This window comes from Glycine soja, chromosome 14, assembly GCF_004193775.1.
Source record: "Glycine soja cultivar W05 chromosome 14, ASM419377v2, whole genome shotgun sequence".
Classification (NCBI taxonomy): Eukaryota; Viridiplantae; Streptophyta; class Magnoliopsida; order Fabales; family Fabaceae; genus Glycine; species Glycine soja.
Genome location: NC_041015.1, coordinates 11,574,713 through 11,589,861, shown reverse-complemented (window position 1 = coordinate 11,589,861; position 15,149 = coordinate 11,574,713). Strand labels below are relative to the sequence as shown.

General features: G+C 34.9%; 2 protein-coding genes across 2 annotated transcripts; one reads left to right on the top strand and one right to left on the bottom strand.

Annotated features, from left to right (window-relative positions):
* Positions 1-2,765: 2,765 nt before the first annotated feature.
* LOC114383804 lies at positions 2,766-3,704 on the bottom strand. Its single transcript, XM_028343538.1, has one exon. The coding sequence runs from the start codon at positions 3,702-3,704 to the stop codon at positions 2,766-2,768; it is 939 nt and encodes a 312-aa protein (XP_028199339.1).
* A 2,738-nt stretch (positions 3,705-6,442) lies between these two features.
* LOC114384938 (polyadenylate-binding protein-interacting protein 7-like) lies at positions 6,443-12,374 on the top strand. The gene is made up of 6 exons (XM_028344784.1): positions 6,443-6,807; positions 7,717-8,591; positions 9,173-9,617; positions 9,699-9,769; positions 10,304-10,428; positions 11,625-12,374. The coding sequence occupies exons 2-6, from the start codon at positions 7,806-7,808 to the stop codon at positions 11,914-11,916; spliced, it is 1,719 nt and encodes a 572-aa protein (XP_028200585.1). The 5' UTR covers positions 6,443-6,807; positions 7,717-7,805; the 3' UTR covers positions 11,917-12,374.
* The last annotated feature ends 2,775 nt before the right edge of the window (positions 12,375-15,149 follow it).

The following is a 15,149-nucleotide window of genomic DNA, read 5'->3' as shown; positions in this document are numbered from 1 at the left end:
TTAATAAAATAAAAAAATGACACTGCGACAGCTTGACACAACAGGGGCCTTTTTTGTATAAAGGATATAGATAGATGTATAAATCTAAAATACATGAACATTTGTAACTAAAATATGCAAGTTTTGTGGGCGAGTCCATGAGCCGCAGGTTTAGTCCACGAAGTTTACATGTTTCACATGCCAAACTCAAATTTGCATACAGTTATGCGATTTTTTTTTAAATACTTTTTTTTTTTGGAAAAGAAGAATATATTCATTACCAAAAAAACAGATCAACACAAAGCGACCCCCACGGATCCAGCAGATCAAAAACCCAAGCAGACAAAAGAACAAAAACAAACACCACCTAAGGGATCATAAGCCTACCCAAATGATTCCTAAGCTTAGGATTCAACCAACATCTGTAAACAATGGTGTCGGTGATTCTAGTGCCTACATTACTACTAGTAGTATCCAGACCAAAACACTTGTTGTTTCTGAACATCCAGGTTTCATAAACCGCTTCCGTGAACGCACATTTTATGATCTTCGCTTTGCTCCCCTTACTCTTGCACTTCTTAATAATCCAATCCAACTCCTCATTCCAACCACCCGGAGAATGTGGAACCTCTAGCCATTTAAGGGTGTGTTTCCAAAATTGACTCAACACATTACATTGGAAGAAAATATGTTGAATGGTCTCTTTTTCTTTACAGTAACAACAAGTATCATCATTGAGCATTCCAAATCGCATTAATCTATCTTTAGTTGCCATTCTCTCATGACAAGCCATCCAAAGGATAAAGCGGGCTCTCGGACGGGCCATGTTACCTTTGAATAAGTATCTCCATTTAACCTCTTGGAATTGATGAATTAGAGACTTGTACATTCTGCCTGTTTGATATTTTTGTCCCTGCAACATACTTTGCCAAATTGGATTGATACACACTTCTTGTCTTTGAGATAAAACTGCTTTCAAAAATCCAGGAAGTGTTAGTCTTCATAGGGACATTCATGATACTCCATTTCTTTAAGAAATAACAGTGAACCCATTTTATCCACAAACTATCGGTTTTACCATTTAGATTCCACAATAACTTGATGAGATTAGCTTTGTTCCATTCCTCAATAGAAATAATATTCAGACCTCCTTGCTTCGTCGGTGTACAGACTCGCTTCCAAGCTATGGGGGATTTACGCGTAAGCTTATCTCCACCCGACCACAGGAACGAGCGACAGATTGCATTAATCCTCTTGATAACTTCCTTGGGTAGCGGTATGCATTGCAGCCAGAAATTCGAAACTGCAAAAAGAACGCTGTTAATCAATTGCGCCCTGCCCGCAAAACTCAAAAGCCGCGCACTCCAATGTGTGATTCTCGCCGTAATTTTATCCGCTATGAGCAGGCAATGCGCAACAGAAAGCCTTTTGTTCGATAAAGGGATGCCCAGATAACGAAATGGAATGGTGCCTTCATTGTAGTTCACATTGGCCTGAATCTCTTTCTTCACCTCATCCGTAACATTTCCAAAATAAATGTTACATTTGGATGGGTTAACCTTTAAACCAGTGGCTGCTGAGAAATCATTAAAAGCATTCATCGCCAATCTTACAGACATGGGATCTCCTCTTGTAAACATAAGCAGATCTTCGGCAAAGCTAAGGTTGATTATGGCTAACTTTTCGCACTTCGGATGAAAATTGAAGTTCGGAACCTGTTTCAACTTCTGCAGAACACGGTAGAGATATTCCATAACGATCACAAAGAGCAAGGGGGAAAGGGGGTCCCCTTGCCTGAGCCCTCTCTTAGCTTGCACAATATTAGAAAGCGCACCATTCACTTGGTATCTATACGACACAGTAGTCACCATAATCATAATCCACTTAATGAACATGTGAGGGATGCTTAATTCATTTAAAATGGCTTCTAACGCCGACCATTCCACGGAGTCGTACGCTTTTTGTAAGTCCATTTGGAGCATGCATCTCGGAGTTCCTCCCTTGGTGTTGTAACCTTTGATCAGCTCATAAGCCAACAATATATGGTCATGAATACGCTGGCCCGGTATAAACGCTGCTTGACTCTGATGCAGAACTGAACTCAACACTTTCCCCAGCCGCGTAGACATTATCCTCGATATGATTTTGTAAACAACAGTACAACAAGAGATGGGGCGAAAATCTTTCACCATATTGGCATTGTCCAATTTAGGAATTAGAGTGATTAAGGAACAATTAACTGCTTTGTAGATTAGACATTCCTCAAAAAATTCCTTCACCGCCGAAATGACGTCAACCTTCGTTATGTTCCATGTCGCTTTGAAAATTTTCGCACTGTACCCATCTATCCCCAGTGCAGAAATATCACTTATGCCTTTGAGATTGTTAACAATTTCTTCTTCAGTTATAGGCGCTGTCAAAGAGGTCCTTTGATCACTAGTCAGTTGCTTGCCTTGCCTCATAGCTACAAGATCAATACTATTTAACTGACTGCTCCTCGTGCCAACTAGCTTCCTGTAAAAATTAACAATCTCATCTTCTATTTTCTCCTGCTCAAAAATCGTATCACCATTCTCAGTAACAAGCGATAGAATTTGAGTTTTCCTACTTTTCGATTTTAAAGACGCATGAAAATAAGCATTGTTCCCGTCTCCTAGTTTAAGCCACTCAACTTTCGATTTCTTCTTGAGAAGCTGCTTCTCAAGGTTGCTCAGATTCAGAACTTGCATCGTGCATCTTCTCACATTCTCAATAACCTGCATATTAAAACGATCCGTTAGAAGCTCCTACTGCACAACATTGAGTTGATCTCTGGCTTTGATCAGCTCTCTTGAAATGCCTTGGAAGGTTCTGCTCAAGGACTTGACAACGGGCTGGAGTCGTTTAAGCTTTTTCCAAAGTCTGCACATAGCAGTAGCACCCGTAATAGGATTATTCCAGTTATCTCTCACGGATTCTTGAAAACCTAAGACATTAGTGATCACATTTTGGAACTTGAAGGGAGTTCTACTGGGACGTCTGTCTTCCTGTTTGCGCAAGCAGAGGAGGGAATGGTCTGACACCCCAGAATTCATAATTTGAAGATTGAAGTCTACGTGCTGCTGCAGCCAGCTTAAGTTGCCAAAGACATGGTCTATACGAGAGTATATCACACCATTAGCTTGGTTATTTGTCCAAGTATAATAGCCCCCACTACTATCTTTTTCATGAAGATCCGTTATTTCAAGCATTTTCTCCAAATCCCTGTATTCATTTTCTGTGACCATGTTACCCCCTATTCTGTCTTGAGCATGAAGTACGTTGTTAAAATCCCCCATGAGAGCCCAAGGACCTGAGATACTGGCATGCAGACCCTCTATATCATGCCACAGATTTTTCCTTTGCTCCAAGGTGTTCATTGCATAAATTGCAGTCAGATACATATACATGTCTCCATTCAAATGGGTAACACAACAATGCATATACTGGGAAGAGCTTCTGACCACCTGCAGATTGAATTTGGCCTCTTTCCACATCACCCAAATTCGCCCATTATTATGGTCTGCATAATTATCCTTAAAAGACCACATACGCCCAAACTTATTCCTAACTTCCGCAGCTTTGTGCGGTTTAACACAAGTTTCAACTAAGATAACAATATCAGGGTGAATTCTATTGAGGCGGGAGCTAACCTCATTACACTTACCTGAATTATTTATCCCCCTTACATTCCATGAAATAATCATGTCCCCGTGTTGAGAATGTCTTCAAGACCCCCAATCTTGAAAACATCAAAACCATTTTGACACCTAACTTCATGGATAGTTTCTTCCATTTTTCCTTTATTCCTACTGCTGCTTTTAGCATTTGTCCAAGATGATGATTTTGGTTCATCGGGATTATTCCTGGCTCTCTCTACCGTCTTCTGTTTGGCATTCTTGACTATCACTTCAGATTTTAGTTTCTCACGCCATTGTTTATTAGGTTTCTCCTTGCACTGATGTCCGACCTTCTGACACAGTTCACAGAACTTAGGCTTCCATTTGAATTCAACTGGCTGTGTGATTTTGTTCCCTTCCTTGTCTCTTATTGTGATATTCTCCTTTTGCTTTTGTGTTACATCTATCTCTACCAAGATTCGGGCGTATGAAACTCGCAATTTCTTTGCCGTACATTCGTCTGTAAATAGAGGGTTCCCAAGAGCACTCCCAATTTTTCCAAGACTTTTGGTACCCCATAGATATAGAGGAAGATTGGGAAGTTTTACCCAAACCGGCAATGTGCGCAGCATATCTCTTTTGAAATCAAACTCAAGGTTCCAGTCTTTTAGCACCATTGGCATATTCTGAATGGTATAAGGGCCCTTCATCAAGACCATGTCCTTATCTTTGTGTGTTTGAAATTTCAACATAAAATACCCATCTTCATGATAGTACATCTCTGGCAGCTGAACAAAACTCCAAAACTTCATCATATACTGTTTAACCGCGTTCATGCTCAACTCCCTACCCAAAACATACATTATCAAAGTCGTTTCCCAATATTTGAGCTCAGATAGGATGCCTTCTTCTTCAATCTCCACTTCTATTTCACCTTCCATTACCTTCGGGGCAAAATACTCAATGGCAGCTCCATTGGACGGGATTCTGTTTCCACTGATTACATCTACCCATAATTTCTTCGGTTCCTCAACAATCTTCTGATTTACCACCGGATCATCCTCAATAACATCTAGGGTTGGGATTTTTTCCTCTTCCACCGTCGCATTCGATTCAACTTCATGCTCAATCGTTGGGCTTCTCTCTGAATCATTTGTTCTTCCACTCTGCTTCAAAACATTCGCAAGCATCGGAGACAGAACCTTCTTTTTTGGACGCCCTCTCCCGCGAGCCATTGGACCACAGACCAATTTTTTAAATACTCTTTATCTGCATGATTGTTGACTTAACGGATTAATCCACCGACCTTTACTCATATATTCTTAATCACAATTCATTATATATAAAAAATTACTGATTTTTATAATAATTACCTTAAAAATTATAAAAATGATAATTTATGATTAAATTATCATATAAAATTATTTTATAATTTAATGCATAACTATTAAACTCTTATTATTGTATTATTATTTATTTATATTAAAAATAATTTTGTTATACCATGAACCAATATGACTTTTATCTTGTGCAAAGTACATGATAAATTATTATTGATACAGAGTTAATTTAATTATTAACATAGTTTTTAAAAATATCATATTTCATTTTAAAAATAAAAATGAAAAGTGAAATAAATGAAAAAAAGAAAAATTTAATCTATGAATTAGAATAGGATATACAATTCAACTAAAGTGATTATAATTAAAAATATTCTTATATATAAAAAACTTAAAAAGTTTTCATTGAAGAAGAATCCTAAAACCGCTCACATTCAATGATGATTTAAATTTATAATATAAGAGAAAATTGTTATAAAATTTAATGAATTTATTATATATTAAATTTTTTGGTACGAGTTTAGATGAAGTAGACTTATACATTCCGTACATATTAAATAGGAAATTAGAATATGTTAAATATTAAACTTTTACTCATTTTGTGCTATTACAATTATCCCGTAAGAAAAAAAGTTATTATAAAATAATAGTTATTTTAAATTTTAAATCTAACATTAGTTATTTTTGTTACTTATATTTCTTATAATATTAATAATAAAAAATCAAATTTATAAATGAATAAATAATGATACAAAGTTAATTATACAAAATTATTATTATGTTTCATCTATTTATTATTTTTTCTTAATGTTTGTATACCAACATATGACAATATTATTTTGGAATGGATCATGTACAATTTTTTACTTGATTTAAATATATTTTTAATTCTTATAATTTATTATTATTTTTTTATTTTTCATTTTTATTTTTTTAGTTTTTATAAATTATATTTATGAGGAAAAGAAACATTAAATTATAAAGAAAATACTATTAAAATAAAAGTATTGACATCATATTTTTAAAGAGGATCTTGTTTATTAATGTTCTTATGATATTAGATAAGAAACTAAAATAGAAAAATATTTAGCGTGTAAATCATAATAGAATATAAAAAAAAATCATGAATAGTGTAATTTTTTTGTCTCTAAATAAAAATATTTATACGGTAAGTTTTTTTAACTAATGCTCTTATAACATTGGTTAGTATTTGTCTTAATTTATTGATTAAAAAACTTAAAATAAAAATATTTTTACTGAGAAGTAAAAAATTATATTATTTATGATTTCTTACATTTTTCTGTAATTTAAAAGGATAAGTATTTTTTATTTGAAGACTTAGCAAGACCTTTTTCTTATAAAATATTAAATGCACTAAAATTAAAGAAAAAAAGGGTTGCGCCACCGTTTTTTCCTTCTCCAATCCCAACATGGATACTAATTAATTAATTACCAACAGTGTATATAGTTAAGCGGGTTTTCTAGAGAGAGAAAGTTTGTAGAGATAGGTAGGCGTCAAATCGAGCGGCGAAAGGTTTGGTGTCTTCTTTAGTACTAATTTTTGTGGTGCTGGTGCTGGTTTTAGCTAAGAGCCTTTCAAAAAAAAAAAAATACTCCGAAAGAAGAGAGAGAAAGAGAAAAGAGAAAAGGGAAACAAAAGAAAAGAGAGAGAGAACAAAGGAAAAAAAAGAAAACTGATAACTGAGATAACAATACTGTAGATATAGAGAGATAGTTCCAAGCTCCAATTCCCAGAAAAAAATTAAAACTTTGCTTCTTCACTTTTTCTCTTACCCCTTCTGATCTCATGCAATTTCCCCTCATGGATCCCTTTGATTTGATTCGCAAAGGTATAATTTGTCCTTCCATACTTTCTATAAATTTCAGATCTTTCACTTACCCATCTCATTTAATTGTCTGTTCCCCCCCCTGTAATTACCTTCTTTTGTTTTGTTTTGATTAGGTTAATTGTATTATTGGGGTTTTTTTGTTTTTGATTTTTTTTGTGTTGTTTTTTGATTCTTCAAAGGGTTGAATCACTTGAGATCTCGTAAAGGTTTTGGCTTTCATAATGGAAGGTTGTGTTATTGTTGCTCATGCTTTGACTTTTTTTCTTTTTTGTCTTCAGCTGGTTTTAATCTTTCGCACTTTTATTTTGTTTGTTGTTCCTATGACAAGGTTTGATATTTTTGGATTTTTTATTGGGTCTTAATAGGCTTTCTGTGTAGATACAATTGAACAATTCTTTTAATTGTTGTTTACTTCATCTTAACCACTTTCAATTATTTGCTCCTGAAAAAAAGAGTTTTTGCTTTTATCCTGCTGTTTCTTACTTGGTGTGAAATTGATAAGTGTTCATCGATGCATTTTTTATATTCATATGATTAGCTAAAAGTTGTGTCTGTAATTCATAATACATAGTCCCTTTGTTGTCCAATTAAGTTTTATGGGATTCACTTCCAAGTTTCAGTTTTGAAAATGGTCAATCAATGGTTGCTTGCAGTAATAATCAACCTAATTACAGATGTTTTATGTATGCTTGTACTTCTTTGTTGATTTGACTATGCAAATTGTTTTAACTGGAATTCAATATTGTGTTGTTTATTTGTTTGCATTCATGTATCATGTGATCTAGGATACAGTTGAATTCATTTGTTTAGTATATGATGGACACTTTTTGGGATTTTTTTTACTGTTCCTGTTATTTTGACGACAGTCTGGTTGATCAACTAGTATGACCAAATTGAATTATTTTGCAGGGTTTGGCTGAAGCTATCTGGAATATTTCTGTTACAGTTTTTAAGGTCTATCTATGTTTTAGTCATTTTTGTCCATATTCTTGTCAATAATGAGCTTATCCAAGAAAGGTTCCCAAACAGACGCAAAATTGAGCTCCTTAAACAAAGCAACCTATTTGAATCCAAATGCAGCAGAGTTTGTTCCATTTGCCCTCAGATCATCGCCATCTGGAAGCACCAGCTTGGTAGATGCAACAGCGAGGTTTGCTGCTGCCGGATCTCTTGGGAAAGCAGTTTTAGATCGAGCAGAATCATCCATTTCAAATAATTCCGATGATGAGGCTCACCAGTACTGGCGTTGTCAGCTTCCTGATGATATCACCCCTGACTTCAAGGTCATGGGAGAGGATGAATCCCAAGGTCTTAACAACCTCTCTTTAGCAGGCTTATCTATAAATGATGATAATGAATCCTCAATGTTTCCTTCTTCCAAGGGATTTAGATATATACTAAATGAGCAGCAGGAACTGTCTCAACAGCACCTTAATGGCAATACTTTTGCTGATAAATTAAGGTTTTCCAATTCAACCTACAGGGATGAGCCATCTTCAGCAAGCATTTTGAACTCATCAGCAAAGCCTTGGGATAGGCAAATCAGGAATACTGATTTGCATGTTAGCAGTGGTCAAGAGGCACTTGTTTATGATGACAACACTGGACATGGATTCTTTAATGATGTTTTCGCTGGGAATTCTCTTGTGAATGATACTGATTTGAACCCTTTGGAGTTTTTAGCTTCTCTATTCCCTGGTTTTGCTTCAGAAAGCCTTTCTGAAGTTTTCTTTGCCAATGGATGCGATTTACATCTGACAATTGAGATGCTCACTCAGTTAGAGGTAGGTTGATCTTCATGTACTGACTAACTTGTGGTTAAATTATGGTTCATTATTAAGCTTCTTTTCATGTGACTACCTGTAAAAATGTAATGTATAGTTTTATATGTTGTGAGTTACGTTTATCAATTGTAAGTGTTTCCTAGCATGTTGTGATGCAATTATTTATTGGAAATGCACATCTTGTGATATGATTTGGTACCATATTAAATCAGAAGGGATGGAAGCTAAATATGTAGAGAAATACTTGTGCCCTGTTTTGGCAGGGAAGAGCTGGCGTTCCATAAAGTTGTGGGGCAACTGTAATGCAATCCAGCTCCTGGTTTCTTACCACTGTTTCCCGAATCCTGATAGCTTATGCTTCATGTTATCAAGGGATCATTGGAATTTTATTAGCAATTTTTGGGATATATATCTTTTCTTGGTATATGATATAGTAATACAACCATGTTTTTTGGTTTTTGGTTTTCATTATGTTGATATCACTGTCATCTCTCATGAATAGCACTCTTTTCTCTGACATTCTTTCTTAAATGAGGGCATTTATGTTTATAGTATCTACTTGTTTCCCTCCAATTTTGTAGATTCAAGTTGACAGTAGCTTCAATCAGAATCCGAGTCCAAAGACTCTGTCATCTCCGAATCTGAGTGCAATGGACTTTCCAGCTCTTACTTCATCAAATGGCCAGAATGCTTCAAAATATGCTGCAGATAACGTTCAACAAAGTGGCAATCCTTACTTATCATCTGATAAAGACATGCTCATGTTCAAATCTGGGTCTTCTATTCCATCTAGAGGTGCTGTTGACTTTGCTTCAGCTGTCAGGAAATTGGCTTCTCAGGATTCTGGTATATGGAAGTATGATAAAAATGGTTCTGGTGATGCTTCCACTGGCTCTAGTAGGAGTTTAAATGCTCTGGCTAGTGCCTACAATGGTGGACAGGGGAGAGTCAACAATGGTGATAGATTACAGAATCGTGGCTCTGCTCGGGCAGCTCCTGTTTGGCTTGAAACTGGTGACGCAGTTGGTAAATGTTTATGCTTATATGCTTCAACTGTGAGATGAATTCTTTCTATACCGTGTTTCCTTTAACAATTTTGAATGGCAGCAAATATGTATTCTGAGCTGCGGGAGGAGGCTCGTGATCATGCACGTTTGCGTAATGCATATTTTGAGCAGGTGGGTCTTTGTTTCATGCAGTGATGGAGGAGTTAATGGAAATTTGAATGAGAATACAATGTAATGATTTGGTTAGAACCTACACACATCATGGTTGGCTCGTATCCATATGCTTTACCTTCAATTCTAGTCTTCTATGTTCTTTTTAGTAGTTAGTCCATAATTTTATGTTATTTCTTTTGTTTTCTAGTATATAAATTTGGACAATCAAGTTGGATCTGGGTAGTGTGGGTAAATTTAAAGGAAGAGCTGTTAGGATGATACCAAATTGAATATGCACAAACAACAAATTCAAGGAACATTTGCTGTGTGACCGGCAAGATCCTTCCAGAACCATCTGTTCATAAGTTTTTTTTTATGCAACATTAAATTTTTGCTTTCATTGTAAATTTGTAATGGAATTTGTCCAGCTAACAAACTTTGTAACTTGAGTTTCAACAACTGCGCTTTCTACCTGTAGCTGGGCAAGAGATGTAAGTCCACCCATCCTAATTTTTGTAGCTTGAGTTTAATTATTCATAATATAATAAACAGGCACGGCAAGCCTACCTTGTTGGCAACAAGGCCCTTGCAAAGGAGCTAAGTGTTAAGGGGCAACTGCACAACGTGCATATGAAAGCAGCACATGGAAAAGCTCAAGAATCTATTTATCGCCAGAGGTTTGTTGTTCCCCATTTCTATTGCTCTTCCTATCCATGTGACTTTTGGTAAAAATTCCAACTTGCATGTTGCCAAAATGAAACGCACACACACACACATTGGTAAAACCAGATTAAACTATGAACTGATCAGACTTATAAGCAATAAAAATCTCTAATTTTCTGGTCTCAAATATAAGCAAATCTCAACTAACTTTGCCTTATTTAACGAGACTATTTTCAAAATACTCTTCATTTAATAAGACCAACAATTTTTTTTATGCTTTTTATCAAGTTCCAATGAAGGGTAGTTTAGGAAAAAAGTTTATTTTTTAAATGGGATTGACACAGTTTAATGAAGTTAACTAATTTCCTTAATAAGTGTGAAATATGTTTTTTCTTCTTATAATTGAGACCGGAGGGCATATTGTTTTCTTTTTTAATTTCAAAACTATTACCTTGATTTCAAAATATTTCCTGTTTTCAAAGATTTGTACAACAAAACAGAAAAAATATTTTTTCTCTTCCTACCTCTGCTTATTTATTTATCCTTTTTTTTTGTGACTGCTGGCCATTAAGAAGAACAATGGTCTAACATTGTTATTAAGAGATGTGAAACAATCTGAGTGGTTAACAGAACATAAGTGATGTCCAGTTGTTATCGAATGGCTTGCAGACAAAAATTGTTACAAGAGGTTCAACTGAATGTCCAGTTTTTTTCTTCTTATAATTGAGACCGGAGGGCATATTGTTTTCTTTTTTAATTTCAAAACTATTACCTTGATTTCAAAATATTTCCTGTTTTCAAAGATTTGTACAACAAATCAGAAAAAATATTTTTTCTCTTCCTACCTCTGCTTATTTATTTATCCTTTTTTTTGTGACTGCTGGCCATTAAGAAGAACAATGGTCTAACATTGTTATTAAGAGATGTGAAACACTCTGAGTGGTTAACAGAACATAAGTGATGTCCAGTTGTTATCGAATGGCTTGCAGACAAAACTTGTTACAAGAGGTTCAACTGAGTGTACCACTATTTCTGGGAAAATCTACTGTCCAAACTGTGCGGCCTTTCCTTTTCCATATTACCAATAGAACCTGCTAAGTAGTTTCTTTCTGGAACTAAGTTGTAGTATGAGTTAGAATGTTTGATTTCATTGTTCTCAATTTCCAAGTGCTGGATTCTGCTGTAGTCATTGTGAATGTTACTTTTTCAGGAATCCTGTTGCTCCAGAGAATGGAAGAGGGCCCCAAAGAATGATAGACCTACATGGTCTGCACGTAAGTGAAGCGATTCACGTGCTGAAACACGAACTGAGTGTGCTACGAAGCACAGCCAGAGCCCCCGAGCAGCGTTTGCAGGTTTACATCTGTGTTGGCACTGGTCACCATACTCGGGGCTCCCGCACTCCTGCGAGACTCCCAATAGCTGTACAGCGTTATCTTCTCGAAGAAGGCCTTGATTTCACTGAACCGCAGCCGGGCCTGCTTTGTGTTGTGATATACTGAACCAAGGAGATATACAAGTTTCTGACACGGTAAAAAAATTCATCATGAACACATAGACATTGTAGTCATTCTTGTATCTGTATATGGGAAGTAATGGCAATGGTCAAGTCAAAAAGAAAAATGAAAAAAAAGAGGTTTTACGGGTTGAGAAAAAAGAGGTTTTACGGGTTGAAAAAAAATGGAAAAGGTTAGAAGTAAAGAGAAGGGTTGTAGCAGAATTGTACCATTAAGGTTTCAGAGGCATCTGAACACATTAGTCAGTCAGCAGGAACTCCACTTCAGCATTTACCTTCTGTTAATTTTGTACCCTAATTTTCATTTCTTTGTTAAATTCCTTTTTTTTTAAATTCAGATGTAACTGATAGAACTCAATTACATGATAGAACAATTCACTTTGCCAATTAGATTCAATGCCAATTTACAGCTCGGAACAAATGTTCAACTGGTCTGGTTTTTCATTTCATCCTTTTGGTGCTTACAATTACTATAAGATTTGGAGATCGGTTGATATACTGAATGAAGCAAATTTAAGTAAATTTTGAATTCCAAAGTGGCTCTTGCCTCTTACTAAAGATTTTACTTGGTATGTACATAATCTTATATTATCCTTCGTTAGAGACTTATTTCATTTCATCTAAGGCTGCGGACAATGACCGGTTAGCTATAGGCTCGAATCTAGAAACAGTCTTTTTTGTATAAAGGTAAGGCTACGTACAATGATTAGGGCCGTGCAAAAATTGGATTTTTTTTTTAAAATACAAATTGATTCATTTTTGATCCACCTTATAAAAGTGGTTTTTAACTGAATCGATTTTATAAAGTGGATTGGTTCAGTTTTTTTCTTTAAGCAGTTCAATTTTTTAGGTTTGGTTCAATATATGGATTGATTTTTTTTTTTTTTTTAAAAAAAATCAAGTCAAACTAAACTTCTTTTAAAGGGTGTTGCTAGGTGCACCCAGTAGTATTGTTGGTGCACCCAGTATTTTTTTATTTTTCCAATTTTGCCCTTCACTCTTACAGAAGAACAATCTTACCGAAGAGTTTTTTTTACGGAAGAATCTCTTCCGTAGGAATCTTACGGAAGAAGATTCTTCCGTAAAAAAAAAACTCTTATGAAGAACTTCTTCTGTAAGAGTTTACGGAAGAAGGTCTTACGGAAGAAGTTCTTCCGTAAAAAAAAACTCTTACGGAAGAGGTTCTTTCGTAAAAAAAAAAAAAACTTTTACGGAAGAAGTTCTTTCGTAAGAGTTATGGAACTCTTACGGAAGAAGTTTTTCCGTAAGAGTGAAGGGAAAAATTGGAAAAATGAGAAAATGCTAGGTGCACCAGCAATACTGCTAGGTGCACCTAGCAACACCCTCTTTTAAAATATGAGTTGGTTAACTGGTTGTTTTCATAAAGTGGTCTGATCAATTTTTTCTCCAAAAATGATTTTTTACCGAAGTGGTTCGGTTCAGTTTGATTTTTTGCACTCCTAAACATAATTCAGTCATGTCTTCACATGGCAAGAGTCTTTTGACAGGCTTTTGCTTCCTACTCCTCCCTGTTTGCTTCCTGCACCTACAAAATTTCAAAATGGCCATAATAATCTTGTCTTCCTCACTTGTCCATAGGTTGTTTTCCTCACTTCTCCATGCCTGAAACATTGTCTTGTTCACTTCCTCACATTTTCGTGGCTCGGGTTCACTTGCACAAGTGAGTTGTTAATTGTCTTGTTTATACTTTTTGTATTAGATTATTATAATCGGATTAACTTATCCGTGATTGTTTTAGGATAGGTCCGAATTACCAAATCTAGAATTAAATATGCAAAAGTAGCATAATTCCAAATCAAACAATTTGGATTTGTTGTTATACAAATCCAGATCAATGAATCCAGAATGGTGTAATAATAGTACTGGATCAAATAATATGAAAATATAACATATTTTCAAATTCGATAATCCGGATTTTTTCTTATACAAGTACAAATTTATTGATTCAGAAATTATGTGTATTTGTTTATTAGTCCAGATCAATCAATTTGGAATTGTGCAATAATAATTTCGGATTGTTTGATCTATTTTGAGTTTTTGTGCTTACTAGATGAACTAATCTGGAACTTCAAAACATCAATTCCAGATAGCCTGATATGGAAATTATATTATATTCTAGATCAAGGAATCTAAAATTGATGTTTTGAAGTTCCTAATTAGTCAATCCTTTTTTTTCCATTTCATTGCCTTATCTAGAAGGTTGGTTTGGGGTATTTATATTAATTTTAGTTATTAATTATAAATTGGTTTGAATATGTTGAATGGTTTTTGTTCATTAAATTAATTTTGTTTCTTCTGAAAGGTTTATATGGAAGATGATTATGTGAGGAAGATGTCAAATGAAGTGGATATGGAGGTTGACATGGATAATGACATAAGAGTGGACGAAGATATTCATAAAGATTACAGACAAGAGATTGAAAAAATTGTTGATTGTAGCAAAGGATTCATAACTACAAAGGTAATTATTTTGTGTTTGTTTTTTGTTTGTAATACCTTGAAAATATTGTACATTGACATATTGATGTTGTATGTTTTGTATATAGGTTTTTCCTACTTGAGATAAACTATTGAAATGGACTCAGGATGTTGCATTTGAAATGGGTTTTGTTGTTGTCATTTTGAGATCAGATACATCAAAAGGACAACCTAGACGGAAGACATTTGTTGTGTTGGGTTGTGAAAGGGGTGGAAAGTATAGGCGATACAAAAAATATTTACAAATCACAATAAGTGAAACTAGAACGTATGAGTGTCCCTTTAGGCTGAGAGGAGACCACTGAAGAATGATGAAGGATGGATATTGAAGTTAATTTGTGGGGTGCATAATCATGATTTACCTAAGTCTTTGGTTGGTCATCTGTATGTTGGTTGACTAAATACTGAAGAGAAGATGATGCTTGTTGATATGACAAAGAGTATGATAAAGTCAAAACAATCCTTTTGACATTCAAATAGCACAATGAAAGAAATGTGACTACAATAAAACAAGTATATAATGGAAGGACTGTGTATCATTAATCTCAAAGAGGTTCTAGAATGGAAATGCAACATTTGATGAACTTACTTGAACGAGATATGTATATTTATTGGCATAGAATGAATGATACATCAGAAATTGCTCGCAATATTTTTTGGACACATCCTGATGTTGTGAAAATGATTAGTGCATTTAACATAGTGTTCTTGATGGATAAT